The sequence below is a fragment of the Apteryx rowi genome, unplaced genomic scaffold (genome assembly GCF_003343035.1).
Source record: "Apteryx rowi isolate R43461 unplaced genomic scaffold, aptRow1 scaffold_133, whole genome shotgun sequence".
Lineage (NCBI taxonomy): Eukaryota > Metazoa > Chordata > Aves > Apterygiformes > Apterygidae > Apteryx > Apteryx rowi.
The window spans coordinates 356,404-376,013 of NW_020447564.1; the positions used below are offsets into that span (position 1 = coordinate 356,404).

The 19,610-nt window shown below is 39.4% G+C and overlaps 1 protein-coding gene across 3 annotated transcripts in view; it reads left to right on the top strand.

Annotated features, from left to right (window-relative positions):
* The window catches only part of STAB2 (stabilin 2), a 97,601-nt gene that overhangs the window by 27,141 nt on the left and 50,850 nt on the right, over window positions 1-19,610 (top strand). For 2 of the 3 annotated variants that reach the window (XM_026056772.1, XM_026056770.1), the window contains 17 exons: window positions 65-147; window positions 1,063-1,212; window positions 2,450-2,593; window positions 3,399-3,461; window positions 3,549-3,668; window positions 4,745-4,798; window positions 6,153-6,233; window positions 7,778-7,930; window positions 10,603-10,665; window positions 11,486-11,569; window positions 13,196-13,282; window positions 13,823-13,934; window positions 15,219-15,399; window positions 16,420-16,513; window positions 17,052-17,210; window positions 17,604-17,699; window positions 18,880-18,975. In XM_026056772.1, the coding sequence (XP_025912557.1) occupies window positions 65-147; window positions 1,063-1,212; window positions 2,450-2,593; window positions 3,399-3,461; window positions 3,549-3,668; window positions 4,745-4,798; window positions 6,153-6,233; window positions 7,778-7,930; window positions 10,603-10,665; window positions 11,486-11,569; window positions 13,196-13,282; window positions 13,823-13,934; window positions 15,219-15,399; window positions 16,420-16,513; window positions 17,052-17,210; window positions 17,604-17,699; window positions 18,880-18,975 (1,820 nt within the window). Of the gene's footprint in view, window positions 1-64; window positions 148-1,062; window positions 1,213-2,449; window positions 2,594-3,398; window positions 3,462-3,548; window positions 3,669-4,744; window positions 4,799-6,152; window positions 6,234-7,777; window positions 7,931-10,602; window positions 10,666-11,485; window positions 11,570-13,195; window positions 13,283-13,822; window positions 13,935-15,218; window positions 15,400-16,419; window positions 16,514-17,051; window positions 17,211-17,603; window positions 17,700-18,879; window positions 18,976-19,610 lie in introns of those variants that run through there. The other variant, XM_026056771.1, reaches the window with a different exon arrangement.

Consider the following 19,610-nt stretch of genomic DNA (forward strand, 5'->3'; position numbering starts at 1 on the left):
TAATCACCTGTCTCCAAAAGCTTTTTAATATTCATTTAATCTTTTTTTTTCCTCCCCTTATAAGAAAATGTCTATGAGTGGCCACTGAGTAGTCTGGGACCATTTACTGTGCTTGTACCAACAAACAAGGGGCTCAAAGGTACAAATGTAAGTAAACAGAGAGGGCTGTGCATGAGTGGGATTTAACTCCTTCAGCAATCAGACCTGTGTTAAAAAGAGTTTTGATTCTACAGATTCAGAAGAACCTTTTGCTCTAGCACACTTCTGGCTTACCATATAAGTCTAGGCACCAGACACACTTTTCCTTGCTTGAAAGGAAAGCAAAATAATTTTCTGAGTCAAGGTAGAATGCAGTCACGTTTCAAGTACTGTTTGAATTGTCTTACATGTGTATACACAACATTTTTTTTTTTACCTAGTTGAGACAGGCTCTGAATTAAGGTCTGAATTTTCAGCAGGAAGGTCTAAAGTGAACTTTTAAGTAAGATTGATAAAAATAATATTTTTAGTAGAAAAAACAAACATAATATTTTTAGTGATCAAACAGGGTTAAAACTGTTTGCTTACTTTGTTTCAACTGTGTATATTCACATTCTGGGTGGGAACAACAGGGAGAGTGGTAGGAAAGAACACATTTGGGAAAGGTAATATTTTTCATTTATTTCACAAAAACAAAGTTTGGAGATGGAAATAAAAGTCTTTCCAAAAATTCTGCCAAGTTAAGAAAAAAAGACAACACTTTTCAGGATACTCTGACATCTCTATTTAGGGCTTAAAAAGTGGCCTGCTGGATGGATTTTCGGATACTTAGCATTCAGCATCTTCCACTGAAGTCAGGAGATCTCTCGATACAGTCACTGCTTATGCAGGGACACAAGGGTGTGATCTAACCTGAACTGAAATCAAGAGAAGTTCTGCTCAGTTAAAACCCTATAATCTCATTTCAAAAGAAAATTGTTATTTCAGTAACTGTTGGGGTTGGGGGGAAAGTATCATTCACAGTGAGGGTTTTTTTAGATGAAGCCTGTATTGAAATAAATCTCTGTCCTTCTGCTCTTCTAGATAAAGGACCTTCTGAATAATAAACAGAAAGCACAGTACTTTGTGAAACTCCATGTAATTGCTGGTCAGTTGAATACCAGTAGTTTGAATAATACCAATGTAATATATACTTTGACTGGCAAGTCAGGGGAGATATCAAAGGGAGAAAAGGTAAGTGACCTTCCAGCCTACATCAGCAAGGTTTATTCTTCATGTTTAAGTCTTTGACAAGGAGTACAAAAGGTCTTTCCACAGGGAGGCATCAGGTTGCAGATAGCTGCTGGATTACGAAATGCTACAACCATTGGCCACGTACTGCAGAGAGCTGAAGCGAAGGCAAAGCCTCACCAGCAAAGTTCTCAGTAAAGTCTGTGAAAACAAAAAGTTGCCTTTAGAGTTGCAATACCACTGAATGGGTAATGCAGACATCTAAAAATGTTTTCTAAAATAAAGTCATCTTAAATCTGCAGGCATGACCTGCAGAGCAGGGTGGGGACAATAAAAGAGCCAAAGTGAAGCAGGGCAAGGGGAAAGCTGGGAGCTGATGTTGAAAGACCTTTTGTATTGCTTGTACAGAGGAAGCACCGACTGCACTGCAGACCCACGTTCCACTGACCATCCCTAGACATCCTTTGAATAATGCAGCAAATACAAGTCTTCAATATAAATAAAATACACATGGCCATTATCATGAAAAAAGTGGAGTAAGGTTCATCGCTGGATCCGTTTATTTGATATCAGAGAACATCAGGGCAGTTTGATCCCACAGTTTCAAAGATTTCTTTTCTATGGCTATATATAGCTATATATGTTTCCTATACACTAGACTGAAATCAAGCACTCCTTATATTTTCTACTAGATTAGCAGCATCTGAGAAAAGAGATCTGTTTTATTTTTTTAAAGAATCTGCATCCCATTTATAACAGGAAAATACCATTGCAGTCCCAGGCCTGTTAGCTTCCTGCACACTTCAGTACAGTGCATAATCAGCAACATTTTGTTTATACATATAATAGAAGGAAATGGGTTGTAATCCCCTAAGATAATGGGAGTTGACCCATTTGCTACAATCACATTTTAAATCATTTCCTGGCAGACTTTTATTAGTAGCAACCATCAGAACCCTATTACACGCACTCCCTTCACCACAAGGCCAGTTCTGTCTGCTATCCCTGTTTCTCTTCTGCACCTTGCCGTCCTGGAACAAAATGATATGGTCCTGATCCAAAGTCAAAGGAATTTTTTTCCATTTCCTTGATAGGTGTTGGAAGTAACCCTTCTTCTCACCAGACTTAAATAGCACAGGTGTTAGCAATGAAAGTGTGTGTTAGACATTATTCAACATGCATACTCTTTGTTGTAATTCCATAAGAAAGAATTCTTAATCTATTTCCTGCCTTATTTTAGGATTATCAATTAAGAATTAGAATTCAAGGAGGAAGGCGGAAAGGAAAACTTTTGCAGGGGAACATAATTGCTTCCAATGGGATTTTGCACATTATTGACAAAGCCATGGACAACATGGACCCAACATTTGAAAGCAGCAAAGAGGTGAGACACAAGCTGTATACATGCAACTACAGGACTTTTTTTAAATAGTTTTACATTAATTTAATGCAAAGGAAGATAACTGACAGCAGCTAGACAAGCTCTACTGAGTCTTTGTGCTTCAACTCAGAAAAGCAGCATTCAAAATCAAAGGTGCAGTTTCCACAGCAGACAGTTATTCACTCTTCTGCCACGTTGGTTCATGGAGGACTTGGTTGTACTTATAGTTTCTGAATTGTGCCTTGGTCCTTTGGAAACTGCAACCACAATCAAAGTATTTCACTTGAACTAACTAGAAGGAGGGACTTTTTGACAGACACCAGACAAGACTTATATTCAAACCAGCAACAACAACAACAACAAAAAAAGGCGGCTGAGATTATAAAAACTAATAATTTTAGATGCCTTGGTTTTTTGGTGCCCTGCTTAACATAATCCCTTGAGAATTCACTTCTTATATGATCTTTTTGAAAATGTTTTATTTCTCTGCCCTTTCTCATTCTGAATACATATATGATAATGCTTCCCCACACACACACACACACACATTGTTCGTATGTTCTGTGACTACACAGTATTTCAGGACAGTGTCAGTCTCTAACACCATGCAAACGTAGCCCAAGAACAAAAGGACTCCATCTCAGCCGGGGCCTCCAGATACCACAGCCATACAAACAATAAGGAAACCCAAATATATTCAGATTTGTAATAACTGAGACTCATACAATAATTCAACAAGTGTCTCCTAAGAATTGATATTCATTCCATGCTTCCAACTAAAATACATCTTACATTCCTCCCATTTCAGGAAACAATAATGTCAGTGCTTCAAGATAATGGAAGATATAGCCAATTTACATCCTTGATAGAGGTAAGGATCCAGAAATGCAATTCCATAAAGCTATTTTTAGATGCTTTACAAAACTAATATATAATTTTATTTTTTAAACCAAAACAGAAAACTGACCTGGGAGTGGCTTTACAACAGGATAATAGACTTTACACAGTCTTTGTTCCAAGTAATGATGCTCTGAACAGCATGAAAGCCAGGGATCTGGATTACCTGCTTTCCACAGAGGTATAGTCTTCCCATAATGCAAATCATTCTTACGCAGTGGACAGTTTTCCAGTTTTAGTATTCATTTAAACTAAGCTTCAATGATCTAGGCTTAAGATGTCTGCAATAATTTAAGATCAGTAAGACACCTAATGCAGAATATAGCTTATTCTGCATCTGCCAAATACCATACTTTTTACAGCTTCTTCTGAAGCATCTGTTACTGGCCATTATCAGAAGCATGATACTGGACTAGCTGTACCTCTGCTCTGCTACAGGAGGGCATATTACTATACTGTTAACATCTCTAAAATGAGGCTTTTATGGTTTTTATTTCTCAGCATAATATTTTACAAAGTTAATTTCTCTAACTAACATTTTTTGGCTACACACAGAGACAGCTTCCCTTTAAGCTGTTTTCCATTTGCCTTTGAGAACAAGAAGAGGAAAGTTCATAAAATCCTATGGCTTATAGACAAGACAGCATTATGAAGTTAGTCCATCGTGTTAGTCCAAGTGTCAGAACAACTTCCATATCTCCTGAAGTCCTCCATCAGAGAAGCAGGATTTGAGATCTTCTGTCTTATAAAGCAACACCAAACCTACACACTGGGTCCCCACTCCCCTTCTCTTTCCCTGACAGCACAGCCCAAACAGCCACGTGGAAAAGCCCCAAACCCATTCTTGGGAGGTGTCACCACCCAGAGGGGACTATCAGGGGAACAGATGCCACGGGCTTCACCACCAGTCGAGACAGGCCACTGGTGATGCCTTGGGAAGCATACGTTGTCATCCTCAGCCCTTGGCGCCTCCCAACACATAAAGGTCAAAGAGGAGACGAGAGACTGGGGACAACTGTGTGGAAACAAGATATAGCTCGTAGCACAGAAAGGGCCAGTGCCAAAATAAAATGATGTGTACCTGTAAGGGTACAGAGTAGAACAGTGCATGCCATGAGATTAGCACCATTGTTAACCCAAAGATTTCTAGTGTTGAAATGAGTGACATCATTGTTCTTATTCGTATGTTCTCTCATTAGCCAGTTGCTTTTAGGTTTTTCACATTTGGCTAAAAAGACCTCTTTTATGTTGTTGCAGGGTTCATGGAAGCTTCTGGAGCTCGTCCGATACCACATTGTTTCCAACGTTCAGGTGAGCATGACTGCTTTACTGTCCCACAGGTGTAAGAGTATTTTCAAACTTTTTGCTAGTCTGAAGACAAAGGTTTTCTAACAATGACCTTCCACTCAGTGTTACACAGCAAGGCTGCAAAGGAGGGCAGCTATGCCTTTGCCTTAATTAAGAATAGTCATACCTAAAGGTCACTGAAAGAGAACACATACGTTTTACGTCAGTGTTACCAATCAAAAGAAAACCCCAATAGGAGGCACAGGGTAGTCCTCGAACCACAGCAATTAAAGACTACCTGTCTTGTGTCACATTAATGTTACATGCAAGTAACTATTTCCACTTTAAAATAGATCTTTTTGTGATAGTGTCTTAGCCCAAGTTTAAAAAAAAAAAAAAAAAAAGACAGAAAACAACAACAAAAAACCCACACCCAAAACTACACCCAAGCCACACCCAAACCGCAAAAAAAACACACAAAAAACAAAAACAAAAAACAAAAAATAAACAACCCCCCCCAAAAAAAAACCAAACAAATGAAAAAAACATCCTGAACCTGGGACCTGCTAAATTTACTCTGCTGTGGAGTAAGAAGTGCTATCATGGGGTACTGTCAGCTTTGTAGATCTACAGGAATAAGCAAAAGGAAGAGAAAAGTAATTGTTGCTCCTGAAATAAAGATCTCTCTGAGCCAATTCTGCTAAAATTAACATCTGTCTTCTGTTTCTCAGGGTGGTTTTGTTGTCATCTAAGTAACTTCCCTACTTTTCACTCCTTTTCCTACTGGAAACCAAAAAGCAAAAAGCAGAATTCAGCAACATCAGCAGCAACTAAGGCTACAAGAGCCTTAGGTTTCATCACTGCCCCTGCTTCTGGCAAGGAAGGATGAGTTTGTATCCTTAGTGAAAGGCCCTGTATGCAGTGTCAGAGGCTGAGGTCTCTCTGGCACACATCTGGATCACAGGGAGCAGGGGCATGAAATCCATTTGTCCACTCACATGACATCAGCTGTGCTGTTTCCAAAATGGTCTAAGGATGTAAACAGGACTATTTTCAGGGAGAGGTGATAACTTTACTTAGACCGGATGATATAGTTAGGGGAAAAAAAAAAAAAAAAAAAGGAAAGAAAATGAACAACCTTTTTGGGAAACAAGCTCGTCAGAAATGGAAACCTGCAAGCTCAGTCAAAGTTTAAAATAATCACTCTAGCTTCATTATGCTAACAGATTCGTCACTGTGTGACTGCCCCTGAAGCTAGAAGAAGGATGATGGGGCTATTCACGCCAGATAGAAGAGTGGTTTTACTTGTGAAATCCACCTGGATTTTAAAATAACTACTGATATTAGATTTTTTCCAATCAATTTGCATTTATTTCAGCTAGACGTTGCCAGCCTCATCTCAATAGAGCACGTGAGAAGCATGGCTAAGCAGTTCATCTACTTTAACAGGACCAGCACTGTAAGTCAAAGTCAGCTTTTACCTGTGAATAACTCTCTCTGATGTAGGCAACCATTTGCATGCCAGGAGCAGGGGGGGGGGGAAAGGGGACACTCCTGAATCTTACAGAAGCAGAATAATTTCTTGCTGTAACAAGTAAAATATTCAGCCTGCCTTTCCCAGCCACTATCAGAAATCAGGACTATAAAAGATGCAGAGCAAATGACTGCTGTATAAGGACAGTCTGCATTTCTTTTTTCTTATGACTAGCCCAAATCCAGGAAAAAAAAATATTTTAAAATGTTGTTACAGATTTTAGTTATTTTAAACACTTCTCAGTGCATAGGTAGATATTCTTACAATCCCCTTAGTGGTATATTCTCTGATCCTGACGAACTCAGAGAACACTTTTTTTTAAAAAGTGTTACTTTGTCATTCAGTGTGGAATTTCTCTCGCATAGCTTTAGCCATCAGGGAGGTAAATGTCCAAAATAGACTCAACAACTTCTGGAGGCACCAGTCTCCTCCTGCTGACTATAGAAGAAACCTGGGTAATTACAGCTAACTAGACACCTAACCTATAGGCCACTAAAATGAGGTGAGATGATTCCCAACTCCTGATTAGACGAAGTCAGTGTTGAAAGTTGCATCAGCTCCTTCCTTAGTCTAGCACTATGCATAATTTTCACTTAATGTTTAACCAGCCAGATACCTAGTCAACTTGAGTAGATATTTACATGCGTAAGAAACAACTAAAAACTTAATAAGGATCTCACAGTTCAGCACATTAACAGTAAGCATTCAGAAAATATGATTACTTTTCTTGCAACACTAAGTTATATATTTCTAATAAAGAAGCCATTACAATGGAAAGGAAAGAAAAAACAAAGTCAACATAAATTCTGAAAATCTTTAACATGCAGTTAAAAAAAACCCAAATTATGTTAATTCTAGTTGTACCCTATTAATGAGCAAGCTATAAATTAGCCTATAGAAAAACTTTTTTTGGTATGAAGGGTTTTTTCCCTAGAATTTTGCAGTACTTTTGCTAAACCAGACTTAACTGATGCATTGAACTTCCTTGTGTTCTTTGCATATTTTAGAGAAAAAAAAATGCATCTGTGAAAATTATTTGTAAAGGCAGCACAGTTGCATGAGTAAATTCAGAAGAGTATACTTTTTTTTCCTGTGAACTTGGATAGCTCACAGATTCTATCTCACTTTTCCTCCCACATCTGTCAAATAGAGTGGGACTACCACAGAATCCAAGTCTATGACCACTGAAATCAGTGGGAAGACAACTGATGACTTCAGGACATTTTGATCAGACCTCTAATAGTCAGTTCCACAGGATAACAGTGCAGATCAGGAGGAAAATGCTGGATACTTATGTTACAGATCAATATCAAGCAAAAGGTGCAACATATGTGTGCTTCTTGCATAAAATATGCTCAAGAAAATATAGACGGACAATTAAAAATGAGAAATTTGACTAAAAATTTTTGAATTGAAATGTTTAGAGGTTGCAAAACTATGATAGCTTTTTTTTCTCCATTATTTCACAGGGACAAGTCTTGGTGAGTGGAGAAGAAATGGAAGAAACAGATATTGCTGCAAAAAACGGTCGCATTTATACTCTTGCAGGAGTTCTTATCCCACCCACAATTGTTCCAATTCTACCACATCGGTGCGATGAGACAAGAACTCAGGTTGCAATGGTAAGAGAATTACTACAAATCAATAGCAATACAACTCAACAGCTTTACACTTGGTAACATTCAGATACTATTTCTGGTAAGAAGAATGAATATCAGACTGAGCTTTTAGCTTGCAGTAAATGTTGCTTCAATAGGCTATTACTGGACTGGATTAGTACTCATATCTGGGCCAGTGACAATTCCAGCACAATAATGCAAAGCAATTACTATCCCAACTTACACAGTCCAGAACCACAGCCTTGAAACAGATCCTCAGCTGAGCTGGACAGCATCAAAATTTAATGAAGAAAACACAGGAGTTGGCAGTAAAGAACTATTAACTCTAGCAGCAACTACAAAGAGCCATATGCGCAATATAATTGTAAACCAGGCAGAAATCCAAGCAGCAATCCCTGATACAAAAAGCGATCAACACCTAAAACACTCCAGTAATTCTCATTCCTTACCAGAAAGCTACCTATAATCTATTTCTCACACTAATTAATACTAAAGATACACTGGGAAAAGTCATTTTAAGACAAACTAAATAGCATCCTTCACAAAAAAGGTTTCTCAAACTAAAGTTAGACACTTTTGTCAGCTTTAAAACCTTCAAGAATAGTTTAAAATATAGTTTAATATCCAAAACTTTAAACAGAGCACTGCTACCAACCAGAATACCAGAATGGAGTAATGGCTGGGCTGTTCTTGTTCTGCCATTGTGCATTGTCAGCTCTCTCATAAAAAGAAAACAATGCCAAAAGTAGTATTTATGAGGTAGTATCAGTAAGAAGTGCCAAACCTTGTAAAAACTGACAGGTTTGCACAGATACAAAAACTGTACATTCCTAAAGACAAAACTATTATTATGGTAATACATAGATATCAGCATACCTGAATGCTGGTAAAAAATGTAGGACTCAAAATATTCAAAAAACTCATAGGGATTGAAACAGTACAGAAATAGCAATGTCCAGCATTTCTGAGAGTGCAGGAGGGTCAACAGATCCACAGTATCTGCTTGATGTGGGGACTTCAGCCAATTTTGATGACTTCTGACAAAACATGCTTTGACAACTGAAGTAGTAGCCCTCCCCAGCTGTCTGCTTTACCTCCTTCCAGAGGTCACCTCTCCCACAGCACAGCTGACAGAAGGGAATCTGTGTCTACGCTTCAGCCATTTCTCTGCAAATATTGTATCTTAATCTACTAGTGAAAACGGGTAGAGCTCAAAAACTAGGCACTGCACGGAAGTGCAGAACAGGAACAGGGAAACAGGTCTGCAGTGTGGCAGAGGGGAGAAATGGGACTTCCATCTTCAGGAAGAGGAGGCAGCAGCTATGTGTCAATGGCTAAGACAGTCCCACATGGAGAAAGGGAGCAAACAGGTGACCCTGCATAACACTGGATAGCAGGGAGAGCAATGCCGTTAGAGAGAAATGCATTCTAAAGATCTCAGCCTGATTTTTAAGCTCTAAAATACCAAACAAATTCTTAGAGGGATTTTCAGAAACCCAAAGAAAAGTCTAACTCAACCTTGGTCATGATTGCACAGCTTAAATAACTTTTAGAGTGCCTAAACATATTTGTCAAAACGTATCTGACCCACAGACCTTTAAAACATAGAGTGTCATTGGTACCTCCAGTATTCAATGCTCAAATGCTTTTGTAAGTCTTTTATACCTTTAAGGTCCTTTATTCCTTTAAGTGCTTTGCAACACAATGGACTACTGAGTCCAAATCGGATATTGCTTTAGTGCTTGATTCTTTACCCATCAGCTCCAATGATAAATCTACGGGGAAAATGCCATAATTCAGGTTCACAGGCATTTGTCCAATGATTATGAAAAACACTGAAATAATATACTGGATGCGTGCTCTAATATTTATCTAATTTAGTTGAGACATTTATAGTCATGCACAACACAGCTTTGACAAACTCCATATCCACCCACTGAAAGGCTCATTCTCTCTGAAGTTATTGCATGCTGAGCTTGTTGGAGGACTCACCTTTTTAACTGCCACTGGGGTTTATAACTCCTCAGGGCTGTAATTGCCAGTCTCTGTCACCACCCTTTATCACATGGTGATAAATTAGCTAGTGGTGGAAGGCAACCAAAAGGTGAGGACATAAAAATAGCTATATACCACTAGATCATAGTGAAGTACTGGACCTACAACATGGAAGCACAGAGTATTTTTTTTCTTTACTGCCTATAGACAGATTTCTGTTCACACCGCCTATACGCAAGATTGTCAACAAATCTGTGATCTGCATAGGAAGAAATAAAACATTTTCACAGAACCTTAAGCATACAGACTGCACCAGATGCTCAGACAATATAAGTTAACATACCATATTGGCTTGAACAAATGATGCCAGTTCCCTTGTTCCTGTGTTTGTCTTCTGTTTTGGGAGCTGCTGCTTGTTAAAAGGAGGGAGTGAAGGAATGACAAATAAAAATAGAAAGGTGAAGGTGGAAACAAACAATGACCTGACGGAAGTTGGAGCCAGGAGATACAGCCCTGCCTGCGCTGCTGATCCATGACCAGCTTCCATAATCCATGCTATAACAATTAAAAGTCATAAATCAGATATTTCTCAAAACTTGCAGTGGATATCACCCATAAGTTTGTTTCTCAGTAGTTGGTATATGCCTTTTGAAATGACAGTCCTTCTTGTCTCCATCTAGGGTACCTGTGCAAGTTGTTTATTGCGCACATTGCCTCCCTGTCCACAGGATTCAAAGCCTATAGTAAGTGATATTCCCTGATAGATTCCCTGACAGTGCAAAATGCCTAGAGAAAGGGCATCCCTTTATGTTGATTACTGCTTTCCCAATACAGTGAGCAAAAGAGCTGAATATGAATACAGAAAACTGAATAAATACAAATATAGACAACAGTTTAGTCTCTTTTTGGCAATGACTAAAATATCTGGTAATTTCAGCATTATTTTGTCTGCTGTATCAAAATTTCTTACAGATCTTATAGCAGCTTGGACTCTTTTGTCAAGTAAAGGAAAATCTACTTGGGACAGGTTTTGGCAGGAGACAAGACAGGCGAGGAATGAGAATTGCTATGGTTATGCTTTGAGAGTTAGCATATGAAAAATAGAGCAGGGATAAGTTTAAATTAGACCCAGACCTGTTAAAAATTTCTCTTTGATTAAACCTCCTCCCAGAAGTAACTCTCTGAAAAAGTAGCTTCAGAATGGACCAAAAGCCTTCCATCTGCTTTGCATCTAAGAGATGCAGTTCTGGTTGCACATTTCTCCACATGCGAAACCCAAGTCTGGCTATCATAGGAATTTTATTTTCCATGTTATAAATAATTCACTGCTAGTTAGTCCTATGTGGCATTTTCAGTAGTTCTAATAATGATCTAACCACAGGTAAAAAGGAAGAAAACTTATATTATGCAAAAAAGGTATAATTTAATAAATTTTAAAAATATGTAATACTATGCCAAAGTGCTTTCTGCTCTCCAGCTAAACTGTATTATAATATTGAGATTGTATCATAGTATTGCAGATCGCTTAGGGATACTAATGCATACATTTTGTGCATGTTCTAGCCTTTCTCAAAACGGAGATGCATTATTGAAGGCGCAACCTTTCCAAAAACTGGCTGTGCTAGATACTGCAACATAAAAATGAAGGTACAGAGTTACAGTTCTTTAAGGCAAAATGTACATAAAAGTTTTCCAGAGTATTTTCTTTTGTGTTTGAACTTTACATTTGGAGTTGAGACACGTGGAGATGTCTGTGTAGTTTCTATACCCTTCTACAGGTGGTTGAGAGGAACCATGTATTCTTACAGTAAAGTACCAGACAGATTTTTGCCATTATCCTTTCTACTACCTGAAATAATTCCTCTCCACAATGCATGCTTACACCAGCATTTCCAGTGAGTTTCTTTAGCTGCCATATGTTATAACTGAGAACTTTTTCGTATTCTGTAACTAGGAGTTTGCACAAACGGCTCCTAGCCCAAACATTGGCATTGCTCCATACAGCTTCACCCACAAAGAACTGCACGGTTTGACAATGAGCCTCTCTAGCCCCATCCATTATTGTCCCAGGACTTCACAAGTTATTCAGTAGCAATGAATTGTAAAATGCTCACAAGAACCAGACTCCACTTGTTCTGTTTCACATATCTAGTCCTCACAAAAATCATTAGTCACTCTCAGGTGCTTATAACTTTCCATAGTCTTGCTTCTGGGGCTTCTAAATAGGCTTCTGCATTTCACAGCAACCATTAAGTAGCAAGCAGAGAAGTCTACAAATCTGTAAGCGTTGAGCGCCCTTTGCTCATTCATATTTCCCTTGAATTACACCTGTAGATAAGGGGGGGGGGGTGTTCTAATACAGTTTCTGTGCTCTTGGATGAATAAACAGATTGAGCAGCCAATTCATGAATAAAACAAGACACAAACAGAAACATTTAGGGCTGTGAAGTGGTTAAATCCCATATTGGTGCACAGGGAAAGGAGGAAGATAAAAGCAGTGAATCTAGCTTTCATGGGGTCTCCCTGGGGGTAGAACATATCTTTCAGTTCCGAATCTCAGATAAGAAGGAGAGACTGCCTCTGAATTACACTACACACCTACAGGCAAATATTAAGGTAGACTGAGTTATACACAGACATGTTGGAATGGAAATTTATAACACTGAGGAGTCTATCTGTGATAACAATGGGGGAAGGATGTGATGGTTTGTGTCCCTCTCTCAGGCTGCCCACACCCCCTCCTGGTTTTAACAAGACTGTTGCAGAGGCAGTTCTGGTTCAACACAAGCTTTTTAAGAGGCAGTTACCCTTACAGGCTTTTGCCAGAGGGCCAAAGCCCGATGGAGATTTGTCTTTTGTGTGCTGTCTCCATGCCAAAGCTCTGGAAAAGAGGATGCTTTTAATGCATTGTATGGCAACCACTAAGGTAGAGTTACCTTGAAATAGCAACATCTGGTGCAGGCATGTAGTCCAGGTCAACTCACATAGAGGCCACCTTCAGATAGCCCAGAAATGCAATTTCTCTGATGTGATGTCTCCCTATTTCTGTTGAAGAACTCTTACTTTCTGGCATTCTTAAGAAGTTGCTGCAGTTCCCACCCCCAAGACAATAACCAGTGTAAGGGGTTGGTGCAGAGCAGAAAGCAGAGCACTGTTTCTTCCTAAGTGAACCATCAGGCCTCTGCAAATATTGAATAACTCTGGCTCAGTCTGCCTCCATAAGGATTAAGGGTTATTTCAGATGACAGGCAGTAATATTTGCTTTATTCACAGGAACCAAAATGTTGCAAAGGCTTCTTTGGCCCTGACTGCAGTCCGTGTCCAGGAGGTTTCTCCAAACCCTGCTCAGGAAATGGACAGGTAAGTGAAGCATCCAGCAGTATCCTGCACTCTCATGTGGGGGAAAAACTGACTGTGTCCCCAAAAGTCCCTTAAAATTCCTGTAATGCAGAAGTGCTTAAGTTCTACAGGAGCTACACACTCCATTTATATGTCCAGGGATGACCGTGAAAAATCAGATTCAGTTATACAGAAGAGGGAAAATGAATCGGTCTCCTCTCAGACCTCTAAACTGTAGATTCCAAAACACAGCACACAGGCAAGGCTGGGATTAAGTGATTCATTCTGATACCCTATAACATGCAAAGTAAAAATAATGACCCAGTTCACTATTCTCATTTTAAAATAGCAAACAAAGCTAGAATACACAGCAATAGAGTATAACTACAAGCACAAGGAAAGCTTTTGCTATGAAAAACTGTTTTCATTAAAGCTGAGATTATTCCCTATAGTCTATGTCACAGTCATAATACAGACAGTCCTACAGTCTCTTCTCTGAGGGGAAAGACAAAGATTTTATTTCATCTTACACATAAAAGCCATCTGTCTTCTGTATTGCAGTGTGTGGATGGCATGAATGGAAACGGAACCTGTATTTGTGCTGACACATTTCAAGGCTCACACTGTCAGTTCTGCTCAGACCCTGGCAGATATGGAACTCAATGTGACAAAAGTAAGTACAGAAGCACTTCCTCAACTCAAGAGTATGTGATTTTTCTTTTAGAACCTAGTAAAATTAAAGTAGGAGCTAACCGCTAGCTATACACTCTCTATGAAGGATGAATAACATGTCTCTGGGACAGGTTTTCTTATTTCATAGGGTTAGATCATAAGCCCAGAGTCAGTGAAAATATTCACTCGGACTTAATTGGGCTTTCTAACAGGTTCATAGCTTGCCTTATATTAATGTATTGTTCATTTCACTTCTATCTCCCCCACATGAGTAACTGAAAAGGAAATGGTTACTGTTCATTTCTGTTCTGGTATTGCTCACAAATAGAAGAGATTCTGCCTACAATCAAGCATATGCAATTTAAGAACAACAAAGATTATAAACTGACTGCATTTAGGACTACTTAATAGCCATCCTTACAGAGTAGTTTCTTATCTATTGAATAGCTTATGGCCATAACAGCCATCGTCTATATATTGAAAGATTTAATCTTGCTATGTCAAACTGCATTTGAGAAACTACAGAATAGGCAAAAAATGTAAACATATTCTCCATCTACATAAGTATTTTTAGTCTTTTTGCTATGAAACAGCCCATCACTCATGAAGCACAGCTCACTCTAAGATTCAGAGATACATGGACAAAAGCTGAAAGACAGATTCTATAAGAAAAGATAGCATTGTCTAAGCTCCAGTCCTGTCAATACAATATGCGTTGACTTAACTTATTGGCACTTCTTGGGACTGCAGACAACTTAACATGTTGGTGCTTCTTGGGACTGCAGAAGGCTTACTTATTATGTCTGTTGGGCATACTGCTGTCCTTTCCAGCAGCACTGATGAGCCCAAGCACAACAAAATGCTGGTAGGTCTGTGCTGCTTTGTGTACTGGCCCAGGAACTTCTGCACTGTACAATTTGTAGAACTGGGGTCTCAATATTAAAGGGCTTCCCATATCACTGCACAATTTGTTTGATGTATTTTCAGTGTAATAACTTTAGCCCTTATGGTCTGAGATATAGTATTTTGCTCCTACTTTGCTGAAGTTCTTTAACTTTCATTGACAGACAGGTACACTATAAGGACACAATAGATCTTAGTTATCCATAAAAGGCAGCTGAAAAGATACAGCTATGTTAAATAAACAGCTCTCCCAATTAAGTGAGAATTTAAAAATACATAAGGTTAGATTCTGGAATAAAAAATGAACCACTTCATAAATGCTATATAATAACTTACGCCTTTTACCACAATGGAACATCACATAGTATTTTATCTCTGGTAGAATGCCTCTGCATTTACGGAAAATGTGATAACCGAATAGACAGTGATGGGATCTGTCTTCCTGGCTCATGTAGAAGTGGATATACAGGGAAATTCTGTGATAAGCAAATTGTTCCATGTGAGCCCTCCTTACAATTCTGTCATGCACATGCAGACTGCCAGCTTAGCAATGGTGCAGTGAGGTAAGTCAGTAACTTGTACCTAATTAATAACAGCTGTGATACAGCATTTCGCCACTTTCTTGATTAAAACAGCACCTTGAAGCACTACACAAACATAAACCACTGCTATGCAGCAAATAAGCATAAACATACACTACATGCACCTTCAGTTGCAAAATGGAAACTAGAGTTCTCAATGCCCTATCCTCAGCATTTTATTTAACACTAATAAGATTAATACATATGAATTTCAGCCTTGTCAGAAGGCTGACTTGTTACTGACAACGATAAAGTCTCTTAGGAACTTAACTCTTATTTCTAACCTTCCCTAAGTGAATTAAGAATTTAAATATTACTGAAAGGCAATGAAACTCCCATGCAGTCATGGGTAGAAAGCTTAATCTGGCCATCTCACATAAGATTTGCATGTTACAGCCCTATGGGCTTCTGCACAAGCTATTCAATCTTGACGTGACCTGTCATAAAACTCCACATTTCTACACCTGTCTTGCCCTTGCCTCTTGCTCACCTTCATCTCCCCATGCAGCAAACTTGCCTCTCACTGCAGTATGTTCATAGTGAGTCATCATAGAAAATGTGGGATGCTGCATAACATGAGTGCTTAAGAAAATTCTCTCCAGCATGGGTTATTCTGGGGGCAGGGGAAGAAGGGAGCTCTTAGTCTGCATTCATTTGAGGGAGAGCGGTACCTCTGTGTCACAGAAAAAGAACCACCTCAGTTCATAATTAACTCAGTGCTGTCAACTTACTTTTGCAAAAATGAGACCAGTGCAGAATTAATTTCACTCCCCATCTCATAAACAGAGGATGAATCCCATATTTGAAAGAAATAACCTAATCTCTTTTTTTTTTTTTTTTTTTGGGGGGGGGGGGGAGAGCACACTTAAGCTATTTAGATCGTGAATCCAAGGTTACCAATTTTAAGCTGCCTATATATAGCATGTTACGGGGGAAGACAATAGCTTAATTTTACAGCTGTCCTGTTACACACAGTGATTCGACCTCCTTTCATTCCTACAGCTGTGTTTGCAAACCTGGCTATGAGGGAGATGGAATGACCTGCAGCAAAGTTGATCCCTGTGCTAGCTTAAATCCAGGTGGCTGCAGTATCAATGTACGTAAGTCCTTTTCTCACAGAGCCTGACACCATAAAAAAGTAAGGAAGTAAGGACAGCTTGTCAAGAAACTTTTACAGAAGGAAGATTCAGAATTTCCAGCTGTGGTTGAAGTTCTTTTTCTAGTAGTCTCATTGCTATTACTTAGATAATCCTTACACCTAAAGGTGGATGCCACCTAGCTGTCTTGAACAATGCTAGGGCATTCCCAAGGCAAGCTGTGATAACTTTCCTGCCAAAAAGCAGCAACACTGTTCTGCTTCATCCCACAGTGAAGATAAAGCTATGACAAGACGAATTTTGCTTCTGTTCAGAGGTGGCTATAAGAAAGACTAGGTACCACATATCCAAGTTAGGAAATACAAAATCTTTAGTTGTTAGCTCAATTTCAAGTCAAGGCTTTGGATACCTGAAGTTACTTATTTCCCACAGGAACTGTTCAGAAGCCTATGTGAATGTGTACACTTCCAGACTCATATGCTAACACATGTCTCAAATGAGATGATTTTGTGTGACCTCTTCATTGTCTGCCCCCAGGCTGACTGTATTCAGACAGGCCTTGGAGTGCACACATGTGCTTGCCAGGCAGGATGGACTGGTGATGGAAGAGACTGCTCAGCCATCAACAACTGCCTGCTGCCTACCTTGGGAGGGTGTCACGAAAATGCAACTTGCATATACGTAGGGCCTGGTCAGGTAAGTCCTCTCACATTCGTTATCACCTTCTACATTAGTCTTCACTCAGTCTGTTCTACCAATGCTTCCTATCCTGTTTCTTCCACGAATTCTCCTTTCGCTTGCAGCCACAAGCTTATTTCTACACAGCTCTCTCCACCCAAAACAGCCTCCCTCAGTTCGTTTTCCAGTGTTCGCTTCCATATAAATGTTTTTTCAGCAGCAAATACTTCTTAGTAAGTACATTAGTAGTTTTAAAGTATGAAGGTCTTCTGGAGATATAAATCAGTGTCATTCCACTGAAGTCAATGGAGCTACATGGATAAACACTGACAGACTCTAATCCACCATGTCTAGAATACGTACACTATTTTAATCATTTTAATGCATTGCTGTGTTTTGTTGGAACAACAGAATGACTGCAAATGTAAGGACGGATTTCGGGGGAATGGAATTGAATGCACACAGATAAACTCATGCTTGGAACAAAGCGGAAAATGCCATCATCTGGTGAGCAATTAATCATTGCCTGAACAAAGTGTTCAGACCTCATCTGGCCTCCTGCACACACCATAGAATTTCCTTGCCATTTCAAGCCTGCAGTTTCTGTTTGAGAAGGAACAATGTTTTCCAAGCAGTGATACAAGTACCAGAAATGCTGTGTGAACCACGTCAGGATGGTGCATGCACTGAGCATAGACTGCAAAGGCAGCTCCCAGTTCCGCCTCTATGGAAGGGCTATCTTGAGCCTGGATTAAGTGATGCTTCCCTATTAGCAGTTACCATTTGGATAGAATAGTCTGTGTTGAGATGTTTTCCTAAGCCGTACATCTCTATGCAGACATCCATCAGATTTATCAGTAGTCGCTCTGTTGTGCTCAGTAGTGCCTGCAAGAGCACTCAGACCTCCTTGCCTCAGTCGGGATGCTAAGGCAGAGAATGCAGGGGAGCAGAGGATTAGCAAGACGGATCTGCCTTAGGTGGGTGAAGGGACAGGGCCCAGGTCCCAATTCATGTAGGGAGGAGGTAAGAAAGGGTGAAGCAAGGGTTAAACTCCTAAAGTTAGTGCGTGGAGGGCAGGTGATGGAGTTAGTACCTGTAATTTGTGGAGCTGGAATGTACTGTAGGAGGGTGGGGAGGTCCATGGAAGAAGGTATGGATACCCTTTGTTAAGAGGGTTTACAAGCCATCTGCTTCTAGAACATACACATAGTTCTAAAATATACACATCACCACTACGAATAACTAATTATTTATGAAGCAAAGCATTCAAATGACCCTTGCATCCATTCTGGCCCAATACACATTATACCTACTATGATATCTTGCAGAGCAGCATCATTGAATCTGCTGCTCTCACCACTGGTAGAACCTGACTCCTCTGATCGTCATACCCAAGCAAATTCAGTTTGGAAATTTCTGAATAAGAACATTCCTCCCTTGTTTCAAAACAGCAGTTTATATATATATATATATAACTATGCACTTATTTGATCCCATTGATTTCAGTACAACTAAAGAACATGCTTAAATGCACTCCAAAGCTGTCTACTTTTCTGAGTTAAGGAGTTTTCAGTTATTTAATTTAATCTTGCTAAATTTAACCAACACAATGTATTTCATTGATAACATCTCTTGAGTAGTCTCCTGAGTATTTGACAAATTTTCTCTCCTTCTCTCTGGCTCAAAGGCAACTTGTCAGTTTGAATCTTCTCATGGCTGGGAATGTGTGTGTCCCAAGGGCTACGAAGGAGATGGTGAAATATGCTATGGAAGCACAGCAGATGTAAGTAAAGATGGTCATCTTTTCTGCGTATAGGGGCCTATTGCACAGTTCTTACACTAGATCTTAACCAGAGTGATACCAAAGCCATTATAAACAATTAGAAAAATATGATGCCCAACAGCACTGTCTACAGACAGTGTTCCTGCTGGAGACTCTCAGCCTCTCCAGAAATGATCTGTTGTGTTTAAAAACATAGCTTCCAAAGGGGCCTAAGGGATCTGAGCATCTAACTTTAAGACAGCTTGAAAAATGCCAGCCCCAGAGGCCTAGTCTGCATGAGTATGAAGCATGCACCTCCCAGCTGGGAGCTACAAACACCTAGCTCTTTTGAAAATCTGCCTCGAGCTACATCTCTATTGAAACAGGCAATTTATCACATTAAAATAAACCATGCAAACTGGTACACAGACAAAACCAAAACAAGTAATTTAGTGAAATAAATACATATTTTATAGGGTAGGAAAAATGAAAATGTCAACTGCCCCAGTCACTGGCAGTAATTATACAAGGCTCTTAGCACAATCTCCCATCTCCTCTCATACCATCATCTATCTCTATTCTAAGTAGAGTGACAGAATCAAGGTTCTTCAGTTGCAGGATGCTATATAAGATGCTGTACAAATATCAATCAAAAC